Here is a 17,794-nt window from a genome sequence, read left to right as displayed (position 1 = left end):
AGCATAAATAAGCAAGTAAATAATTGGGTCATGGTTAATATGCGTTCCAAAGTCTAAAGAAAAACCAAAGTTGTTATCTTGCTGCAGGACTATCTTGCACTCATTCCTCCCACTTACTTTAGAAATAAATGGTGTTTTTCTCAGACAAATGCTATTATTTTCAGACTGATGTAATATTGTTATGAAGCTGTGGATGGGCCAAGTCAGTGCACTGTTCACACGTTTTCAGGGTGAAACTATCATGAAGTCCTGGTCACAAACAGCAATGTTGGGAAACACCTGCACATGTGACTCATGAGCTTAGGAAATATGGGTAATGGGCTGGAGAGAGAAGATGTTATAGAGGGGAGCTAAGATCCAAAACCCTTCACAGGTTGTCCAAGGGGACGTCAAACGTATGACGCAATCTTACGTTGTCATAGTTCATGAGTTCTGAGCTCTGACCGGCCAGTCTGCGGGCCAGCAGTCGTCCTGCTTTGATGGCGGTCGGTGTTAATTCTGGACGGCCCTGAAACAAAGAAGAAGAAGACGCTCACTGATCCCAGCAAACACTGGGAGCTGCACCAATGACTTAAACCTGGGACTGCACCACCACCTCCTGTTGTCCCAAACAGCTTCAACACCAGGAGAGTTCACACTCCTGCAATTGTGTCATCATGATACTGTTTTGGCAAAAAGCAAGTGCCTCCCGCTGCGAGAGACCAGGATGAGGTGTCGAAATTGAAAGAAGATATCAACTTTGCTGCGCATAAAAGAGAGAAAAAGAATGTTCCGGCTGCCTTGGAAAGATGACAGATTGGGCTGACGCACGACTCATCAAAGGAGCCTGTCAGTCTCTGAGAGTGTGTCTTTGTCAGTGTGTGTGTGTGTGTGTGCAGAGGGCTGGGAGGCAGGAAGGAAGTACACAGCTGGTTGTCGAGAAACAGCAACACTGATGCCAGCGTTAGCAGGTATAACTAGTGTTTACACGACTGTGTTGTGGAAGCGCGCAGGAACAACACCACTCACACACACACACACACACACACACACACACACACACACACACACACACACACACACACACACACACACACACACACACACACACACACACACACACACACACACACACACACACACACACACACACACACACACACACACACACACACACACACTTCTATCCTTGTGGGGCCCTCTCACTGCCATGATGCTTTAAACCTAACCGCGTAAGGTCTCCATATGGTGATGTATTGTCAAGAATTGTTCCCCGCAAGGACAGATAAACATTTACAATTATCAAACACACAATCTTCCTCAAATGTATGCACGTTAGAAAATATACAGTGTATACAGTATATGCATTTTGTCATTTTAAAACATTAGCACATGGAGAAAAATGGCTCAACACACTTAGTCATTTTCACTTTTGTTAGAAAATAAATAGGTGAGAAGGAACCTAAGTGACTGTTTTACTACACAATTTCCAGTTTAAATAACTGGAGTAAGTAACAAATGTTTGACTCACCAATATATATATATATATATATATATATATATATATATATATATATATATTATCTAAAATAATAAGAGCAGAATACACCTGAGGTCTGGTGCCAATAGAGTTCTTTTTCCTCACCGACTCTGCAGCTCAACAGCTCGTCTCTAGACAGTTTAAAAGCCTTACCTCTGCAATGTCCCCAAAAGCGTAGATGTTGGGCACCGACGTGGACTCGTCAGCCGCCACGATGACTTTCCCAGACTCCTCGTCGAGTCGCACCCCGAGATCAATGAGACCCAGAGCTCTGGTCTCCGGCGCTCGGCCTGATTCAATGAGGAAAAAGGAACATCCTTTTTAAAACGGAACCTGATTTATCGATGCTGTTTTGCGATGACAAATGCTTCTGCCTCCTGAGACGAATGAAACTCCATAGGATGCGTGACACTTGTCTGCTTGGGGTTATGACCTTCTTCATTTTGAAAGACTGATTCCTTAAGATATTGTTGCCTACTCAACACTTTTTTTCAATTTAAATTTGCGAGAAAGTTTCTTCAGTTGCATCCAACGATGGCAGTTGTGATCATTAAAACCACAGTGATGTGACAAAATTCACTCATTCAGTGTCCTTTAAATACTTGTAGTAGGGTGGCAGATGGTGGACCCCATCTACACGGGGCACCTTGCCTCGTACTCCATTTAGACAGGTTCACAGTTCATCACAGCCATCACTTAAGCTCCCAGTTTTGGGACAGTGAGAGGACACCAATGCAGCACACACACTCCTAGACCTGTGAGGTTTTCCTTGCTCCTATCCAGCGAGCAGCTTGGGATCAGCACCGTTGAACACGCTGTGATTGATGACACTTCCTCCTGAACGGTTGAATGAAGCCGTCAACAGTGGGATGCAGCACCATCCACACGCCTCCCCCTCCACTACATTGCTCCTCACTAAATGCCTGGGCAGCATAATAAACACAGACCCCGAGGTACCCATGTAGATGCTATCACAGAGCAAGAACAACAAACCCCCCAGACCCCTTTTCCTGGCTGGAGCCAAAGAACAACGTCCTCCCCCCGTCTCTTGAACAGGGGACAGGGTGTTTTTCGGGGAGCTGTCCACTCTGCTGCATGGGTGGTTGGTGAAGATGGAGAGCACAGGAGGGAAGTGAGGCCTATTCCCAAAAGCAGGACTTCTAAATATTTTCATGTCTTGTGTGGCCACTTGCATATTCATGCATTCCACTGCCACAATATTTAGAATTAATCTAGACCGATGACATCTTTTCTGGATAACAAAAACCTGTCAAATAAACACGACATTTTCAATACGACTCATCCGCAAATTACACACCATGCTGACCACAGGGGGCGCTGTTGAGCCCAACATCAGGGCATCAACAATGTAATCCAGCCGCTCAGAGACAGCATCAGATCACGCCATGTCAGGAAACCTTCTCACTCCCAAGGCTTCATGATGTTGCCTGTGGATGCAATAGGTTTTCAATTGAAACAAATGCTTTTCCTTTCCTGACGCTTCAGGCCACATACCACCAGACTGTCCAACAGAAAAAGTGGTTGAGGTCAGGGGTTACGTCATGGGGTGGTGCTCCTTAAGGCCTCACTCTCAGAATACACCTCACGATCAGGTGGTATACATAGTGGTGAGGAACAAGGCAGGCGAGTGCCAAATGACGTGCGGACCGGCCCGGTGATGGGGACCTCTGACTTATGTGACGTCTTCTCAAGCTGTTCTTTTCTGAACAGCAATACTGACCATCTGCTCAGTGGGTGGCAACATTCTGGGGCACTAACATTGCTCATCTATTCGATGACAAAAGTTCAAAGTCACAGCTCAGTTCATAGTGTCTGAGGAAAGGTCCACAAATGTTTGGCTGCAAAGTGAACTACAGTTCACGAGAGAGAAAGTGTATATTGGTGCGGCATGTCTGCAAAAGGCAGCCGCAGGAATTGACTGAGAAATAACACCTTATACACAGGCAGGCTCACTTAGATCAGAAATATAAACCCTTATTTTAGGACACAAAAATAAGGGTTTATATGTGCGGGTATATATGTGCCCCAGGACACAACAACCGGCTGAGAAGACGGGAGCGTGAATAAGGGCGTGCGCACACGTGTGCACCAGCTGATGCGTAAGACAAAAGACTGTTGTGACATTTCGCGGAAGCTCCCAGAGAAGGCGGCTAATTATCCAGATCTGAAACGAGATTTTATCTGATCAATCGAATGAACAAAGACAAAAGGGAGTGTAGCGCAGATCAGTTGTAGACAGGATGCCAAAGAAAAAAAAAGAGTAAGACGTGGTTAAAATGACATCAAAAGGATGCAAAACTGGAATGGGTTTGTTTGAGGTCGCAGGATTTTCCTCTCTCAAAACAGCTGACTTGTTTCCGTTTCAGAGCTGAAACTTTACGTGTGGGGTCGAAGAGCAAAGTTTTGTTTTTGTTTAAAAAATGAGCATTTCTTCGACATCACACAGAAGCTCAAACACGGCAGACGCCTCTATCAATGTTCCGCACTAGAGAAGGTGCATAACTTCCGAGAACCAAACAAACGGCCATCGTGATCCATCACTCTTGCACCATGACATATTGACATATAGAACAAACCTGCGAGCCGTGAGAAGCAAGTGCTGTGACTCACTGCCACTGAAAGAAACAAGTGAGACGTCCAAGTGATCAATCAAGAGCAACCAAAATTAAAACGTCTCAAAAATGTCAAAGCAATCTGAAATTTGGAAGCGATGCTCAATTGGACCTGATTCTCAATTCCCCACCCTGAAGTGGCAGTTAGACAAATGACTCACACAGCTGCAGTATTACTCATTGTAAAAGACAAAAACAGCAGAAAGACTCTCATAATGGTAAGTGTTGTAGAAGCAAAAATATTTTTTGAAGTTAGGGCATAATACATACAAATAAAGGCCTTTGTACAGGAGATTATTTTTACACCAATATAATGTGTCAAGGTCAAATTCATTTGTCAAATGAATATAAATCAGTGAAGATGAGATCAAAAATAAACTCAATTACCAAATAAAGTACCAAACTACAACGGGAAAAACAATCGAATAAAAAGGGTGAACTTTGATGTGAAAAACAAATATATAGCCAATAATTAATATAAGCAAAAGAGAGATGTTTGTTATTGATATATATTCTGTCACAACAATCAATATTTGCATCTCCATTTAAATATGAAAAACAATGTACATTAATAATATCAAATAATCAAATAAAATTTGAGAAAATATTACAAATAAAAAAGATACTAAAAGCAAAATATTTGAAAACATGCATCACATTAATCACAACATCAGCTAGAAAAACTTGAAAACAGAAACGAAAATAAAAACAAATAATGTTCACCAATATTGTAATATGCAACTATTATTATTATTTCATAAAGTCTATATTTTATCTGCACAAACTGTGCATATTTCAAAAGCGACTGACAACGTTTGCTTCCTGTGTTCCAAACCTATCCACCGTCATCACAGTGGCTCCTCACATCTTTCACACCTCCACTCTCACGCGATGACGATATGGGAATTGGAGAGCAGGAGGAAAGGCAGAAAGGGCCTTTCAGCTGCAGGGTCACTCACATCCCTCACACCGTCACACGCAACGCTTCCCTTCGCAGCCCCACTAATAAACCTGGTGGAGACAGGATGATGGGAGGACGCGCGGCCGAGGATTTGAAACACTTTGACCTTGAAAATCCCCCCTCTATTGTTAGCTGGAGCGCTAGTGATGTGGGAACGGCCAGGCAGCACCAGAAGAGGGAGCAATAAAGTGGTCTGAGAGTGGTGGAGCAGCGACAGATGCCCGGCTGCCTTCCGCAGGGGCTGGCATGAGCAGGAAGTGGGGGAGAACAAAGACCCAGTGTGGGTGAATCACATCCACTGACCAACACTTCCCCTCGGAGCAACTCGTCACTTCATCTTTGTCACAGCCTTTGGTTTCTGCTGACACGGCGCTATGTCGAGGATGACACTGACACTGATAGTGGCAGGTACACGAGTCAGGCCTTGTTCTCATCCCTCCCTTGTTAGGGTTCACTGCAGTGGGACACAGACTATTTGAGGTTCCTAAAGCCTCATGTCTACTGAAATCAGACTTTGTTAAAAATATCCCAATAAATATCTTCCACTTTCCACTTCTTTGTTGAACACAGAAGAGAATTATGGACTGAAAACACTGTGAATAAACCACTCAACAAATCACTCTGGTTCACATGTCATGAATTGTAAATCAGTCAAACCACTGACTGTATCATATGTTACTGACAAATAATTCATCACTAAAATGAATTTCACACATTTTAAGTTGAAGAACAATAACTGTCCTGAATTGTATCTTGAGTATTTTGATTTTGAGTCTAGCCAGGACCTCATTTGTGTTATGATTTTACCAACAGCTGAATATGTGTATACGAAGAGCAACACAAGTCAGACTTAGTGGTGTCGGCAGGTAAAGCCTTGTTTAGTTCCAGTGGACTAGTATGAAAGGCTGAATCACCAAGTATTGTGTAACGTCCTGCAGTCTGGAGGCACAATACGCCTTTGGATCAATAGGTCACACCATCTTTTATAACTGGCTTCTTACCGACAGCCCAGAGAACCGAGTCGAAGGTGTCGCTGTGTTCTCCGCCCGTCTGAGTGTCGCTCCAGGTGACCTGCAGTTCGCCTGAGCTCAGTCTTTGCACCTTTTCAGGGACGCACTTCCATTTAAACTTGGTTCCATACGACTCCATGTAGTCGGTCACCAGTCCTGACATTTGCTGTGGATTTCCAATGATAGGATTAGAACATAAGTTATGCAAATAAAATCAACTTCACAGAGATGAATTATTTTTATTTTCAATCAAGACGTTATGTTCTGGAATGTTACATCAACCCTGAAACAAGGACTGATCCGTGATGCGCAAGTTGAGAAAGTTAAGTGTCATCTTCAGAGCTCAGCTGGTGGCGCGCTTGGTTTAACAATGACATGAGGTTTCATTAAAATAGTTGTTCAAAGCCATATATTTTAGATCCGAGTGTGACATCTAGTGGGCTGTGACAATGACGACACTGTTTCATGAAGCCTCACAAACTCATCACCCATCAAAGTGCAGTACCTGATCGAACCCCCGGAGGGCGATGCTGCGGACCATCACGGTGGTGTCCAGACCAAGACCTGTGAGGAACCCGGCACATTCGAGAGCCACATCTGAAGAGGAGCCAGTCAAAGAGCAGTCTGATCAAAGAGAAGATTCTCTATAATTCAATGGGTTTTCAGTGTGAAAGTATGTGGACCTCTGAAAGTCACTATAAAACAAACCATGCAAGATAAAAACCAAAAAAAAAAAATCAGGCTAGAAACAGAACACGGTAGGATTACCTGCACAAAAATATATATACTCAGACATAGATAGTTTTAAGTGGATCAACATTTTGAAAGTCGTGAACATCCATAATGAATAAACACAACTCTAAAATTAAAGAAATAAATACATAAATAAACAAACACCATATAAGGTGAACAAATATGAGATTGAAATTAATTTCTGAAACACATTTGTCACATTTTTGCAAGTTTACTGTTTAAAAAACTATATTATGAACAGTCATAATATACAATTTCCACATGAAAAAAACATTACTTTCAATGTTTACCAATATATATATTTTTCTCTCACAGGAAGGAGAGGAACGCTTTACTTAATGTTTTTTGTTGGTACAGAAACTGTAAATATTAAAGTGACATTTGACTTATTCGAAGCAGCATCGGAAAGTAACAACTTAAGTCATGACACGTGTTTCAATATTAAATAAAACATTGCGACATGGAAGTGGCATTGAAAGAAGAGCTTTGTGTTCTTCAGTGGACAAAAGGATACAGCTGGCTCCCACCACGAGGCTGAAAACACAAAAGTGTCAAGTATTAGAACTAATAACATTCCAGGTAGGGCTGATGCGCTGTAACCGCAGGCCTTCGCCAAATAAAACAAATCCAATCTCTAGCTGAAAATGTTTATTTTATAAGTGTGGTATTAGCCAGGCGATGAATTTAAGTTCAATCCTCAGCGGAAGTGGTGAGGTGCAAAGAGCCTTTTGTGAGTGTAAGTGCGTGTGGTCCGAGTGAATCACACTTGGAACGCTCCGAACCTGAGCTGCGCCTTGTTGAGGTGGGCTAGCGCCTCGTGTTTGAGCTAATCCCCTCAGATGGGGCGTGTGCCATGTTCAGGGCTCAAGTCCACACATGGCCTGCTGAGTGAAGGCCGTCGGCCACACGGCAGTGGCCCCGTTTTTGGGTGCTGTGAGCCAGACGGTCCTCCCTCAGGTCGGACTCCCCTGACAGCTCGACCCAGTCCTTGCTAACACGAAGCATTAAAAGCTCTGATGGCCTTTCTTCTGATGTCCCTGTAATGCACTGCAGCAGTTAGCACCTATTGTGAGGGCTTCAAACAGATCAGCCAAAGTGCTTTGGCTTAAATCGGCACTTTTATCCACAAACAGCTGTCACCATGACTTCCAGCTCCACTCTAGGTCAAGGACGACGGTTTCAACTCTCAGACGGTGGAAAGTTTTTTTTTATGCATTCTAGCAGTATTTGTGCCCCAAAAAACATGATCAATACCAAAAAAAAATTTGAAAATTTAATTATTAAAGTAGGTGGACAATGTTGAAATGAATGAAATGCATTCAAATTTGAAAAAAAAAGATCAATATAAGAAATATCAAATATCTAGCTTGAGAAAAACACATCAAATTTAAGGAAAAAAAATGACTTACTAAACAGCAACAACACTCACAGAGCTAAAATACCTAAAAGGCATGGAGAAAGCACATACTTTCACCATGCCTTTTTAAAAAACACACACAATTATACAAGATATTTCCAGGACCGAAACATTCTAATTGCTCACGGCAAAACAGCTGTGCCACACAGGCTCTTTACTCTGCTGAATTATGGAGTCCCATCCCAATATTTCTGACATATTTTGCCACAATATGTCTCAGAAAAGTTCGACTTTGTTCAGTGATTCTGTTGTATACTGTGTTTTCTAAAGTCAAGTTGTCTGGTTCGAGCTGGTTGTTAACCGAAGCTGGTCCTGCAGCAGCCCTGTGGAAAACCGTGGCGGGAAATTTTTATACCATTCTTAAACACAAATGAATCTACAGGTCACCACAAAACCAAATCACCTAAAAAAATAACCTACTCCCAAAATTTTATTGAAATATGATTCTGTTTATGGCTGCAAACACAACACCAAATACAGAAAACAAGTGCGTATAAATAACACCACGATTGTGGGAGGTCAAAATATTAAAGGACAAAAGAAGAACATAAAAAAGTCGAGAAGGAAAACACCAGAAAACTTCGGTCTCAGAGGGCCATCTAAGAAATGACTCGGTCATTTTCACTTTGCTTCAATTCACAAATCTTTTTTTAAATGTGATTCCAAATTTCAGACATAAAAAGAAGATCTGAGAAACAGTGAAATGAAGATGAATTTCAAAGCTATAACTTCATCAACAGGTTTGGAAGGCGAGTTGGAACAACATGACAACTGACCCTGGAGCTCAACATTGATCCAGAAAGTGCCAGTCTGTTGGGCTCTGATGAATGGTTGTGCTGGCACGTGCCCAGTGTTTTGCTCTCAGCGAGATGTGGGCAGTGATCTCTGCCGCCGTCCCCCCCAGGGCATCATCCATCACTCAGACGTCTGACTGCTCTGAGGTCCATTAGACAGTCGTCACTTGGCTCAGTCTGGGGGGTGCAGGCGTGCAGCAACAGCCCCGTGGACCTCACCTGCACACTTGACAGCTGCTGCACAACAACATCCTCGGTGTGTGCGGGTGTGTGCGTGTGTGTGTGTGTGTGTGTGTGTGTGTGTGTGTGTGTGTGTGTGTGTGTGTGTGTGTGTGTGTGTGTGTGTGTGTCAGTGCCCCGCTACAGGAAGCTACAGCGAAACCTCACATCATAAGAGTTTTGGCCTGCAGGGAGAAGGTGGTCTTCAAAAGAGACTTCCTGTCCTCAAGTGGCTTCTCTGAGTGGAAGGTTCCAGCTCAGATGCAGAAGAACATGCAAATGCTAATAACTGTTAGAGGATGGAGATAACAACAATATGGCGACTATGCTCGACTTCATGAGGCAGAAAAAGGTTTTACCCATTTGTCATCGCTGTTCTTGATTTTCATATTGAAAATATTTAGCATATTTAACAATTTAATAAGCTATATATAACAAAGAAACATGTTCAATAATCACCTCATATTACACGTGTACTTTTAACTTAATTATAATCATTTACTCCAAACATAAAATGTCTCCCTCATTAGTTTTATTTCACTTAACGTCAACTTCACTCTTTGAGACTAAAACTTTTCTTGTAAAAACTGATGCTCAAAATGTTAAATCTAATTCTTCTCACCAGAAGTTTTTGGTTATCAGCCATTGAACATGATCAACTATTTCATTGCATGACAGCTCCTTCTTTTCCAACTCCATAATAGATAACATCAAATTGTGTCTCAAATAATGACACAAACCTTGTCCTTCCAACAATTATAATAACCATCTTATAAATATGAAAATAATTCCATTATTCTATTCCATCTTCTTTGTTTTATTAATATTATTTGGCTCTAATATAAAATGTATCGACTAAAATAGTTGTGTATAATACTGAGACAAAAATAAATAACGTATGAAGATAGTCTCATGCAATAAATTACATTTCTCTCCAAGGTTATAATGTAAATTGCATAAAAAAACAATAGTTGTGTTTGTTTAACATAAAATAATATTTTTCAAATAATTAATTTACATTTTTTACAAAATTACAAATAATTTTACTATGTAAAAATACAATTTTTTTGCAAAATATTTTGACACATTTCCATGCAACATTTTTCTTGCAAATTTTATCCCAATTATTTGTGTATTTATTATTTATTTTTTATATTTAAATCAGATATGCTTTTTTTTAATATATATTTTTCAACCCACGTTATATTTCTTACTTGCTCTTGTATTACTGTATCATGTGGCATGTCCACAACAGCCGTTATAATGAGACCACTGCGACAAATATGGCCGCCACACTGCAGGTGATCACAATCTGGACCTGGCCTGACTCAGAGAATAATGATATCAGCTCATCTGTCACCGCGAAGCAAACAAGTGGGCTACACCGCAGCGCCTCATCAGCATCTGCACCCGCTGCCAAGAGGAAACGTCAGGGAAAGACCAATTAACTGAGCGATGACAGCGGCTAAATGGCTGGATTAAAGGACTTGTTCCGTTAAGGTCAGGATGCACGTTGCTAATCTGAATCATGAGGTGAGGACAGGCTGACAGGAAGAGAGGAAAACAAGCGGCATGTCATTGATGAATGGTTACAGTGCACGACAGAGGGATCTGAAGCGTGTGAGGCCATGATCTCACAGTGCAACAAAGCTGCTCGGCTTGTATCACTAGTTGTGTGCGTGTGTACTCTATTGAGTCAATAGCAGGATACGGTTTCAACCCTTACGTTTTCCCGGGCGACTTTTTCAACCAGAATATGTCGTCACTGGTGATGCCATGTTCCACAGCACCGGGGATCTTGAAAATAGACAGAAAAGAGTTTGTGAGAAGCAATGACTGACATGACTGTGTTCTGGGCTGGTGTTTACAGGCTCAAAGGGAAAACACGGAAGATTCTGAATCCACATATGAACACGTTAGGTAAAGTTGCTTCAGAGTAGAGCTGCTACGATTCATAAAAGAAACAAACGTGGGACTCTTAAGCTGCTCTCATCGTAAAATCGTGTTTTTCAGGAGGCAGGCCGAAAGATTTATGCAGCCAAAACTAAACTTAGAATGTAAAAAAAACACATATAAAGCACATGAAACACATTTCAAACGTTAAATTCTTGCTTTGCTTTAGGGCTAAGAATTCAGTCAGTCTAAATATGTCGGATAAATGGCATCAGTGAGGTGGCAAAAACCTGTAACCCAATCTGAAGATATTTGATGTAGAATTGACAAGAAAACTGTTGAGAAATGGTCTGAAAACCAGGCATTTACCGCACCATCCGATTCCACACTGACAGTATTTGTTGTCTCAATCCCACCTCTCAGACTGTTATTTCAAGTCTCCTGTTAAGGCTTGTTGCTTTTTAATAACGCTCCACTTTAGCGGACTTTGTTCTCGGGGTTGTCTGCAGCCTTTTTTGCTTCTGCTTAGCAAACAGCCGCTGGCAGACAAAGCCAGAGGTGACTGATGCACACTTACGTTGGCGGGGTATTTGGGTCGTCCACCTGTGGCGATCACAATGTTCTTGGCGGTCAGGATTGTCTACATGAAGAGAGAGCTGGATGAGTCATTTCCGTGGAACAACAAGGAAATGTCAAATCAAAGTAAATGGTCTCTGTTGTGTTATATCATGTGAGTGATGATGGAGAAAGGTTAAAAAGCTGCAAAGGCAATGCAAGAATGGGGCGGTGAACCGATCAGTTTCCAGTGTCTGATCACCTCTTTCCCCGCTTTGCTGAGTCCTTTGACTGTGTGCTCATCCACCAGGACGCCCTTCATGTTCAGGTACTTCACCTTCCTGCGGGACAGACAAAAACATCGGTGTTGATAGTAAACAGCCGCTGAAGTAATTCGCAGGCCGCACTGAGAGAAGCCCGGTCACATATTAACCACACCATAATACGTTTATAATGGTTGGTGGCAAACAAATATTTCGATAATATTTCACACTACATCACCGTTGGTGTAAAAAAATAAAATTGATGTAATGGGTGTACATCATAAAAGAATGTACTTCATAGTGACAATCTTTTTTTTTCTCGACATTGCCTTTAACATTGAGAAAACAATGAAAACATTATCACAAAAAAGGCTGAGATGTGATTTTAATGAAAAAAATAAAAGTAATTCTATTTTTTATTCATATTACAGTATGTCACAGTTCACCAAAGGGTCATGTCAGAAAAAATATCAATACAGAAGAAGATGATCTGTAAATGCATGTAACTTTTATAGGTGATGGCGTCTCTTATTGACCCCTCATTCAGAGCAAGCAACGGTTGAGTTAATGCTCAACCTTGTCAGCTGCATTAGTGATTATTGCTATGTTGGCATTTAGACACTACAACTAACAATATCAGGAGGTAATGCTTAATTCTATTGGGATAAGTCACGATAGGGCAGCGGAAGGGAGACAAGGAGATGGAAACAATGTCGTCTCGTGAGCTACTGAGACACTTACTTGTCCTGGAGTTGAACTCTATGACCCCAATTCAGAGAGCGCACATGGTTCTGAACTGCCTCAGCCATCGTGGCCCTGGAGAGGACACAATGACGTCAATGAGAAGAAGAAGGTATCGCAGCAATACACCTGAAGAAATCGAGAAGTCAGTGGGCAGTGATTCCATTTGAGAGGATATCTGAGGTAGTTTTTAAGTTGACCTTTCTTTCAAAATAGTGAGTCAAACTACTGTATTTCTGGAGTAGCGCATACTTTTTAAAATTATTATTATTAGACTTATTATGACAACTTTTTCCCTGAATAAATTGTCTTTTCCTCTGCTGTAAAATACTGCCACTCCATTGTCTTCTCAATAAATTAACATATTTTTCTCGGGAAAAAGCCATTAAGTATATAAAAAGAGAGCGAGGAAAAAAAAGCATTTTGGCGAACAGTTTAATACCTTCTTGTCATGGTATCAATGCGCCACAAGATGGTGCTCTTTCACCAAACATTTGTCAAGCGAGCTGACGTTGACGTCGAGGACCTACCAGTCATGGGTGACTGGACCGGGAATGTTCCAGCCGTATTTTTTGGCATCTTGAACTGCAGAGCCAAGCAGAGCAGCCTGGTGCATGAGCTTTTTGGGGATACAGCCAACGTTAACACACGTTCCACCGAGACCCCATCGTGTTCCTGTTGAAGAGCAAAATTTGAATCAGTGTCCTAAAATTCTGAATCAGTTCCAATTTAATTGAAAACCAAAGATGACCTTGTGCCGATGGTTCCACATAATCCAGGACTGCAACCTTCTGGCCCAGTTGCGCCGCTGTTGACCATGTGCACATGAAGGTATTACATATGCATGTGAAACACCATGAGGCAGCAGCTTGCCGCAATTTACTCCTCAGATCTCACCTTCTTTGGAGCAGGCCAGGCCTCCGGAGCCTCCACCGATGACAACCACATCATAGTCAAACTTGCCTGGAAAACCAGCACGATGCATTAGAATTCTTTTCTGCTGAACACGCTTTTAAGGAAATGTCAATTCACATCAAGTTGTTGAAATATAATCAAACATTTCCCCACTGTGGGAAAGATGAAGGACAGTTCTGAAACGAACCGTTTTGAAACCACATTCATACTTGTCATACGACGGTGAAACTTTAATAGCATGTATTTTAGCATTTATTGATATAGTTAAGTGATAGAATTAATCGACGTTGAGCAATTTTTCCACACAACAAATGAAACCATTTGTACTCATGAATGAAATGTGTTCATCTCCCGATGGATATACAGAATAATATAAGCTCTCCAGCTTGAATTCTGACCTTAAACTCCACATGTTTATACGTGCGTAATAGTGTTTATATGTTATTTAGGAGCAAGGTCAGTTTTTCGTCATACATTCCTCCATTTAAAAAAAAGAAGTAGATAACCAGCCTTATCTTGTCATTGAGTAACATTTGGTTCTAGCTATGTAACATTTGCGTATGCGGTCGAACAATTCATTCCTTTTAATCGTAGCCTTTTGCAAAATATTTTTTCTTGAAAATCATGAGCTTTTACCAGAAAGGTTTCTTGAGAAAACCCGTAAAGACCCCGCTGTCTTCCACCGGTGTCTGCCCCGACAGAGCGCAGCCATGTTGTTGTTATCAAAGGACCCCAGTCCAAGGTGAGCTGTTCAAAGTACCGCCTGTACAAAAAATAATCAAGACTCATAATAACGATTTCTATAGGCTATTTGTTGATTTTTAGGTATTATGTAGAGTCAATTATGATGAAACCTTTTCATGTTTCAACAACAATAAAATGGCTTAGCGCATCCAAACATGAGCCGGTAAAACTGGCAGACCTTCGCTTTCTTCCTCCATTTAGTGTCCAGTAGTTCCGTATCGAAATGTAATTGATGCAAATCCATGTTATTTTTACGTATTATTATGTGTCATGATTTTCCAATTTTTGTGAAATTTGCATTTATAAAATGATGAAATACAACATTAACTACATCCTGAGTGAATGTGATTTATTGTGTCTCTCAAATCTAATCAATATCAGGTCAGCTGAAATGAGATTTTACATATATCTATAACCCATACTTACGAATTGCATCTCGAAATCCATGTCAGCTCTTCGGGGAACTGTCAGGAGAGATCATTGTATCAAAGCACATGTAATATTCTGGCACAAATAGCAACAGGAGGGTCGCTGTTATCCATCTTGGGGGAACCTCTGCTCAGTGGAACGTGTGATGATGAACGTTCAGGAATTTAAAAAACAATAACAATCCTTAAAAATGAAGTGAAACACAAGTCTGCTTTCTTTCCAGGCATGATTTATTGAAAACACACCAAATGTATACTCTACAAACCAGTATTTTTCCGTTATGTTTTACAAGCGTAATATTTGTCTGTGGGTATTAGTAAAATTAACATAATACATTCTGTCACTGTGGCATCTGGTCTGCTCGCTACCATCGCATCGACAGCTTTACTTCTCTAAGAAACCAAACCATATTTGAACGACTCTAAGGTTTATAATACAAGGCAGAAACCACCAACAGTCTAAACTACTCGGGGTGATGGAGGGGACGTGGGGCATGAATGATTGTGTTCTGTGGGCAGAAACGAGGGGATATAGAAATGAGTGAAGAGTTATAAAACACACTGGTCTTTCTGATACCATGGAAAAGGTTAAGGCACATGAGAGGTACAAACACATTTGCTACCACAGTTATCTTGAACGTTTCATCCGCACTGGTAGGTTGATTCAATTTGTGTCTGTATCCTGGGCTTGTTTTGTAAATGCATGATCACCCATCACACCCAAGATGCCAGAATTGTCACATCAATGGCTTGTTGTTGAGAGAGAGTTCAGTATTGTCCAATGAAACCACACTGAGGACACAAAAGGGGATGCTGGGACTTGTTAGAACCATTTTTTTTTAACCTCTGGAATTAACATTTATACAGTGAAGCGTACTTGTTTTTTGTAGTTTATAGATTTTTACCACAACATACATCTTTGTAAACACTGTGTAAAATATGCAGGCTTTATAAAATCACATCACAAAGAAAAAAAAAAAAAAAAAAAAGATCAATGCAGGCACATGCCATTCGCCGATGAGAGCTACGGCTAGCTCTCTCAGAAAGACGGACCGCTGTGAACGCCGTCTGCTCACCCAGCAACTCAGAGAAAAAAAATATGCTTCTGTACCTACACTGTTCTACACCTCAGCTGCCCAACCTAAAACATCGTAAAAAATATATATACTATATTACCATACTTTTTATACAGTGTGACCATTTTTGATTGAAATCACTTCCACTTAAGCATCAGGAGTCCGGTCATGAATGAATCGGTTAATAATCCGAATGACACCACGAAAACTGGCACTTTGAAAGAATATCATATGAACATTTGTACACTTTTTAAAATCATGCTCACCACTGAAGCCCTGTATACACGGAACGGTTGTGAGCGGTGACGGAAAGCAAAATGATCCAGGTTCGACTACTCACCAACCGATACGAACACAACATAGACATATGCACTGGAGCTAGCCATAGAAAAATCGTACAAACGGGTGTAAAATGTGGATATCAAATGTCTTTATTCCGTGTGGCGAGAGTAGATTCGGCAAGAACGACAAGCTAGCTGGATTACACCTATAGCGATGCAGACAGGCTCACAGCGATGACCAATGTGTTCGCGACGTGAATCGTACAGCGTGTTCCAGTTGTGCTCGGCCTTTCTCCAAGTCCAGACGGTTCAGAATTTGCAACGTGACATCAACCCCAGCGGTAACAACTCAAACGCGACATCCTCTGATTCAGATTTTTGGAGCGAAATCCTGTTCCTTGTGAACGTACAAAATATAAATAAGTGATTGACGACACTTAAGTTACGTGGTTATTCGTCAAACGTGGTGAGTCTTTATCAAACCAGGATGTGCTTCCAGAACGGTGTGGTATTAATGTACAGCTAAGATTTCTTGTTTTTTACCGTGTTTTTTTCAACCTTTTTTTGACCCTAATATACATTTATAGAAAACCTGACAAAATAAAACCTTTTAGATCTATACTTTTAATAACCTTTTTTTTCTTCAAAAACATCTATTAACAAAATGTCTCATGTTCTCTTTTGGCGACCCAAACAGTGGCATCTTTTCCTCATCATTGTACCTCCCTCCCTCCCGTCACTTTCTCTTCCCCCATCGACAACTTACCATGTTCTTATTTTCACTTTCAAATTCAGTTCAGAGCAGCTCCTACTTAACACAGTGGTGACGTTTCTGATTATCCGTTTATCTTCTTCATCCCCCTCCAACACTTTCTTCCTGTTCACACTGAAAGTCAAACTCAATAGGAGAATCTTCCAGACGTGAATAATGAACCTCAACAGATCTCACTTCCTCTCCTCTGTCTTCGTCCTTCACTTCCTTCATCGGCTTCTTCAAATATTCACATGCTGTCCAGTGGGAATGTAGATATGCCAAAGTAGCAGGTCTCTTTTTTAGTCTTTTTTTTTTTTTTTTTTTTAGAACAACAAGAAAATGTTTCTTCAAAGCATTAACGCTGGCTGCTGCCTGGTAGTCGCTGTTGTTACTGTATCCTTACATAACTCCTGGAAATCCTTCAGTCTGTACAAAGTTCAACTCCAAAGATGAGCTCTGTATGAAATGGCAGTGGTGAGATGAGAGTTCCTCCTCTGGTTTCACACAGCCGAGTTCTTCTACGATTATTTTCAAGCCTGAAACACGAGGACCAGAAAAACACGGTTAAGAAGAGACAATAAAGGTTGGTAAGGAAAGAGTATATTTGCATGTTCTTTTGCTGAGAGTCAGACAAGAGGCGCCGGCGAACTCCAGCAGTCTCTGTGTTGGTTTTACCTTGCTTGGCCTCGGTTCACTGTTTCTCTAAACCTTTGTCGAGTCACGACGTAATGGTAATAAAAAGTTTGGTTTTGAGAGAAAACAGAGAAAGTTGAGTCCTTTTATCCACCTCTCAGCAACAGAAGTGTGTAGGCTTTGAACATGAATCGATGGAACACAA

The 17,794-nt window shown here is 41.2% G+C and overlaps 2 protein-coding genes across 13 annotated transcripts in view; both read right to left on the bottom strand.

Annotated features, from left to right (window-relative positions):
- Nucleotides 1-14,906, bottom strand: part of txnrd2.2 (thioredoxin reductase 2, tandem duplicate 2) — a 37,641-nt gene extending 22,735 nt beyond the window's left edge. For all 4 annotated transcript variants that reach the window (XR_008415507.1, XR_008415508.1, XM_053869590.1 and 1 more), the window contains exons 1-13: nt 14,310-14,906; nt 13,656-13,721; nt 13,510-13,566; nt 13,289-13,433; nt 12,759-12,833; nt 12,017-12,095; nt 11,777-11,839; nt 11,033-11,103; nt 7,391-7,410; nt 6,629-6,720; nt 6,115-6,289; nt 1,673-1,809; nt 413-508 (exon numbers count right to left, since the gene is read on the bottom strand). Coding sequence is in view for 2 of the 4 variants with exons in the window: in XM_053869590.1 (XP_053725565.1) it covers nt 413-508; nt 1,673-1,809; nt 6,115-6,289; nt 6,629-6,720; nt 7,391-7,410; nt 11,033-11,103; nt 11,777-11,839; nt 12,017-12,095; nt 12,759-12,833; nt 13,289-13,433; nt 13,510-13,566; nt 13,656-13,721; nt 14,310-14,385 (1,152 nt within the window). In the remaining 2 variants the exon portion in view is untranslated. The remainder of the gene's footprint in view (nt 1-412; nt 509-1,672; nt 1,810-6,114; nt 6,290-6,628; nt 6,721-7,390; nt 7,411-11,032; nt 11,104-11,776; nt 11,840-12,016; nt 12,096-12,758; nt 12,834-13,288; nt 13,434-13,509; nt 13,567-13,655; nt 13,722-14,309) is intronic.
- A 167-nt stretch (nt 14,907-15,073) lies between these two features.
- The window catches only part of arvcfb (ARVCF delta catenin family member b), a 225,300-nt gene continuing 222,579 nt past the window's right edge, over nt 15,074-17,794 (bottom strand). For 6 of the 9 annotated variants that reach the window (XM_053869585.1, XM_053869579.1, XM_053869581.1 and 3 more), the window contains one exon: nt 15,074-17,492. In XM_053869585.1, coding sequence (XP_053725560.1) covers nt 17,487-17,492 — 6 coding nt within the window. In that variant the 3' untranslated portion in view covers nt 15,074-17,486. The remainder of the gene's footprint in view (nt 17,493-17,794) is intronic. The other 3 variants (XM_053869587.1, XM_053869588.1, XM_053869586.1) reach the window with 2 other exon arrangements.

Source organism: Synchiropus splendidus, chromosome 7 (assembly GCF_027744825.2).
Source record: "Synchiropus splendidus isolate RoL2022-P1 chromosome 7, RoL_Sspl_1.0, whole genome shotgun sequence".
In the NCBI taxonomy this organism is placed as follows: domain Eukaryota; kingdom Metazoa; phylum Chordata; class Actinopteri; order Syngnathiformes; family Callionymidae; genus Synchiropus; species Synchiropus splendidus.
Note: the sequence above shows the minus strand (reverse complement) of the source record. Positions and strands in the feature narration are given on the sequence as shown.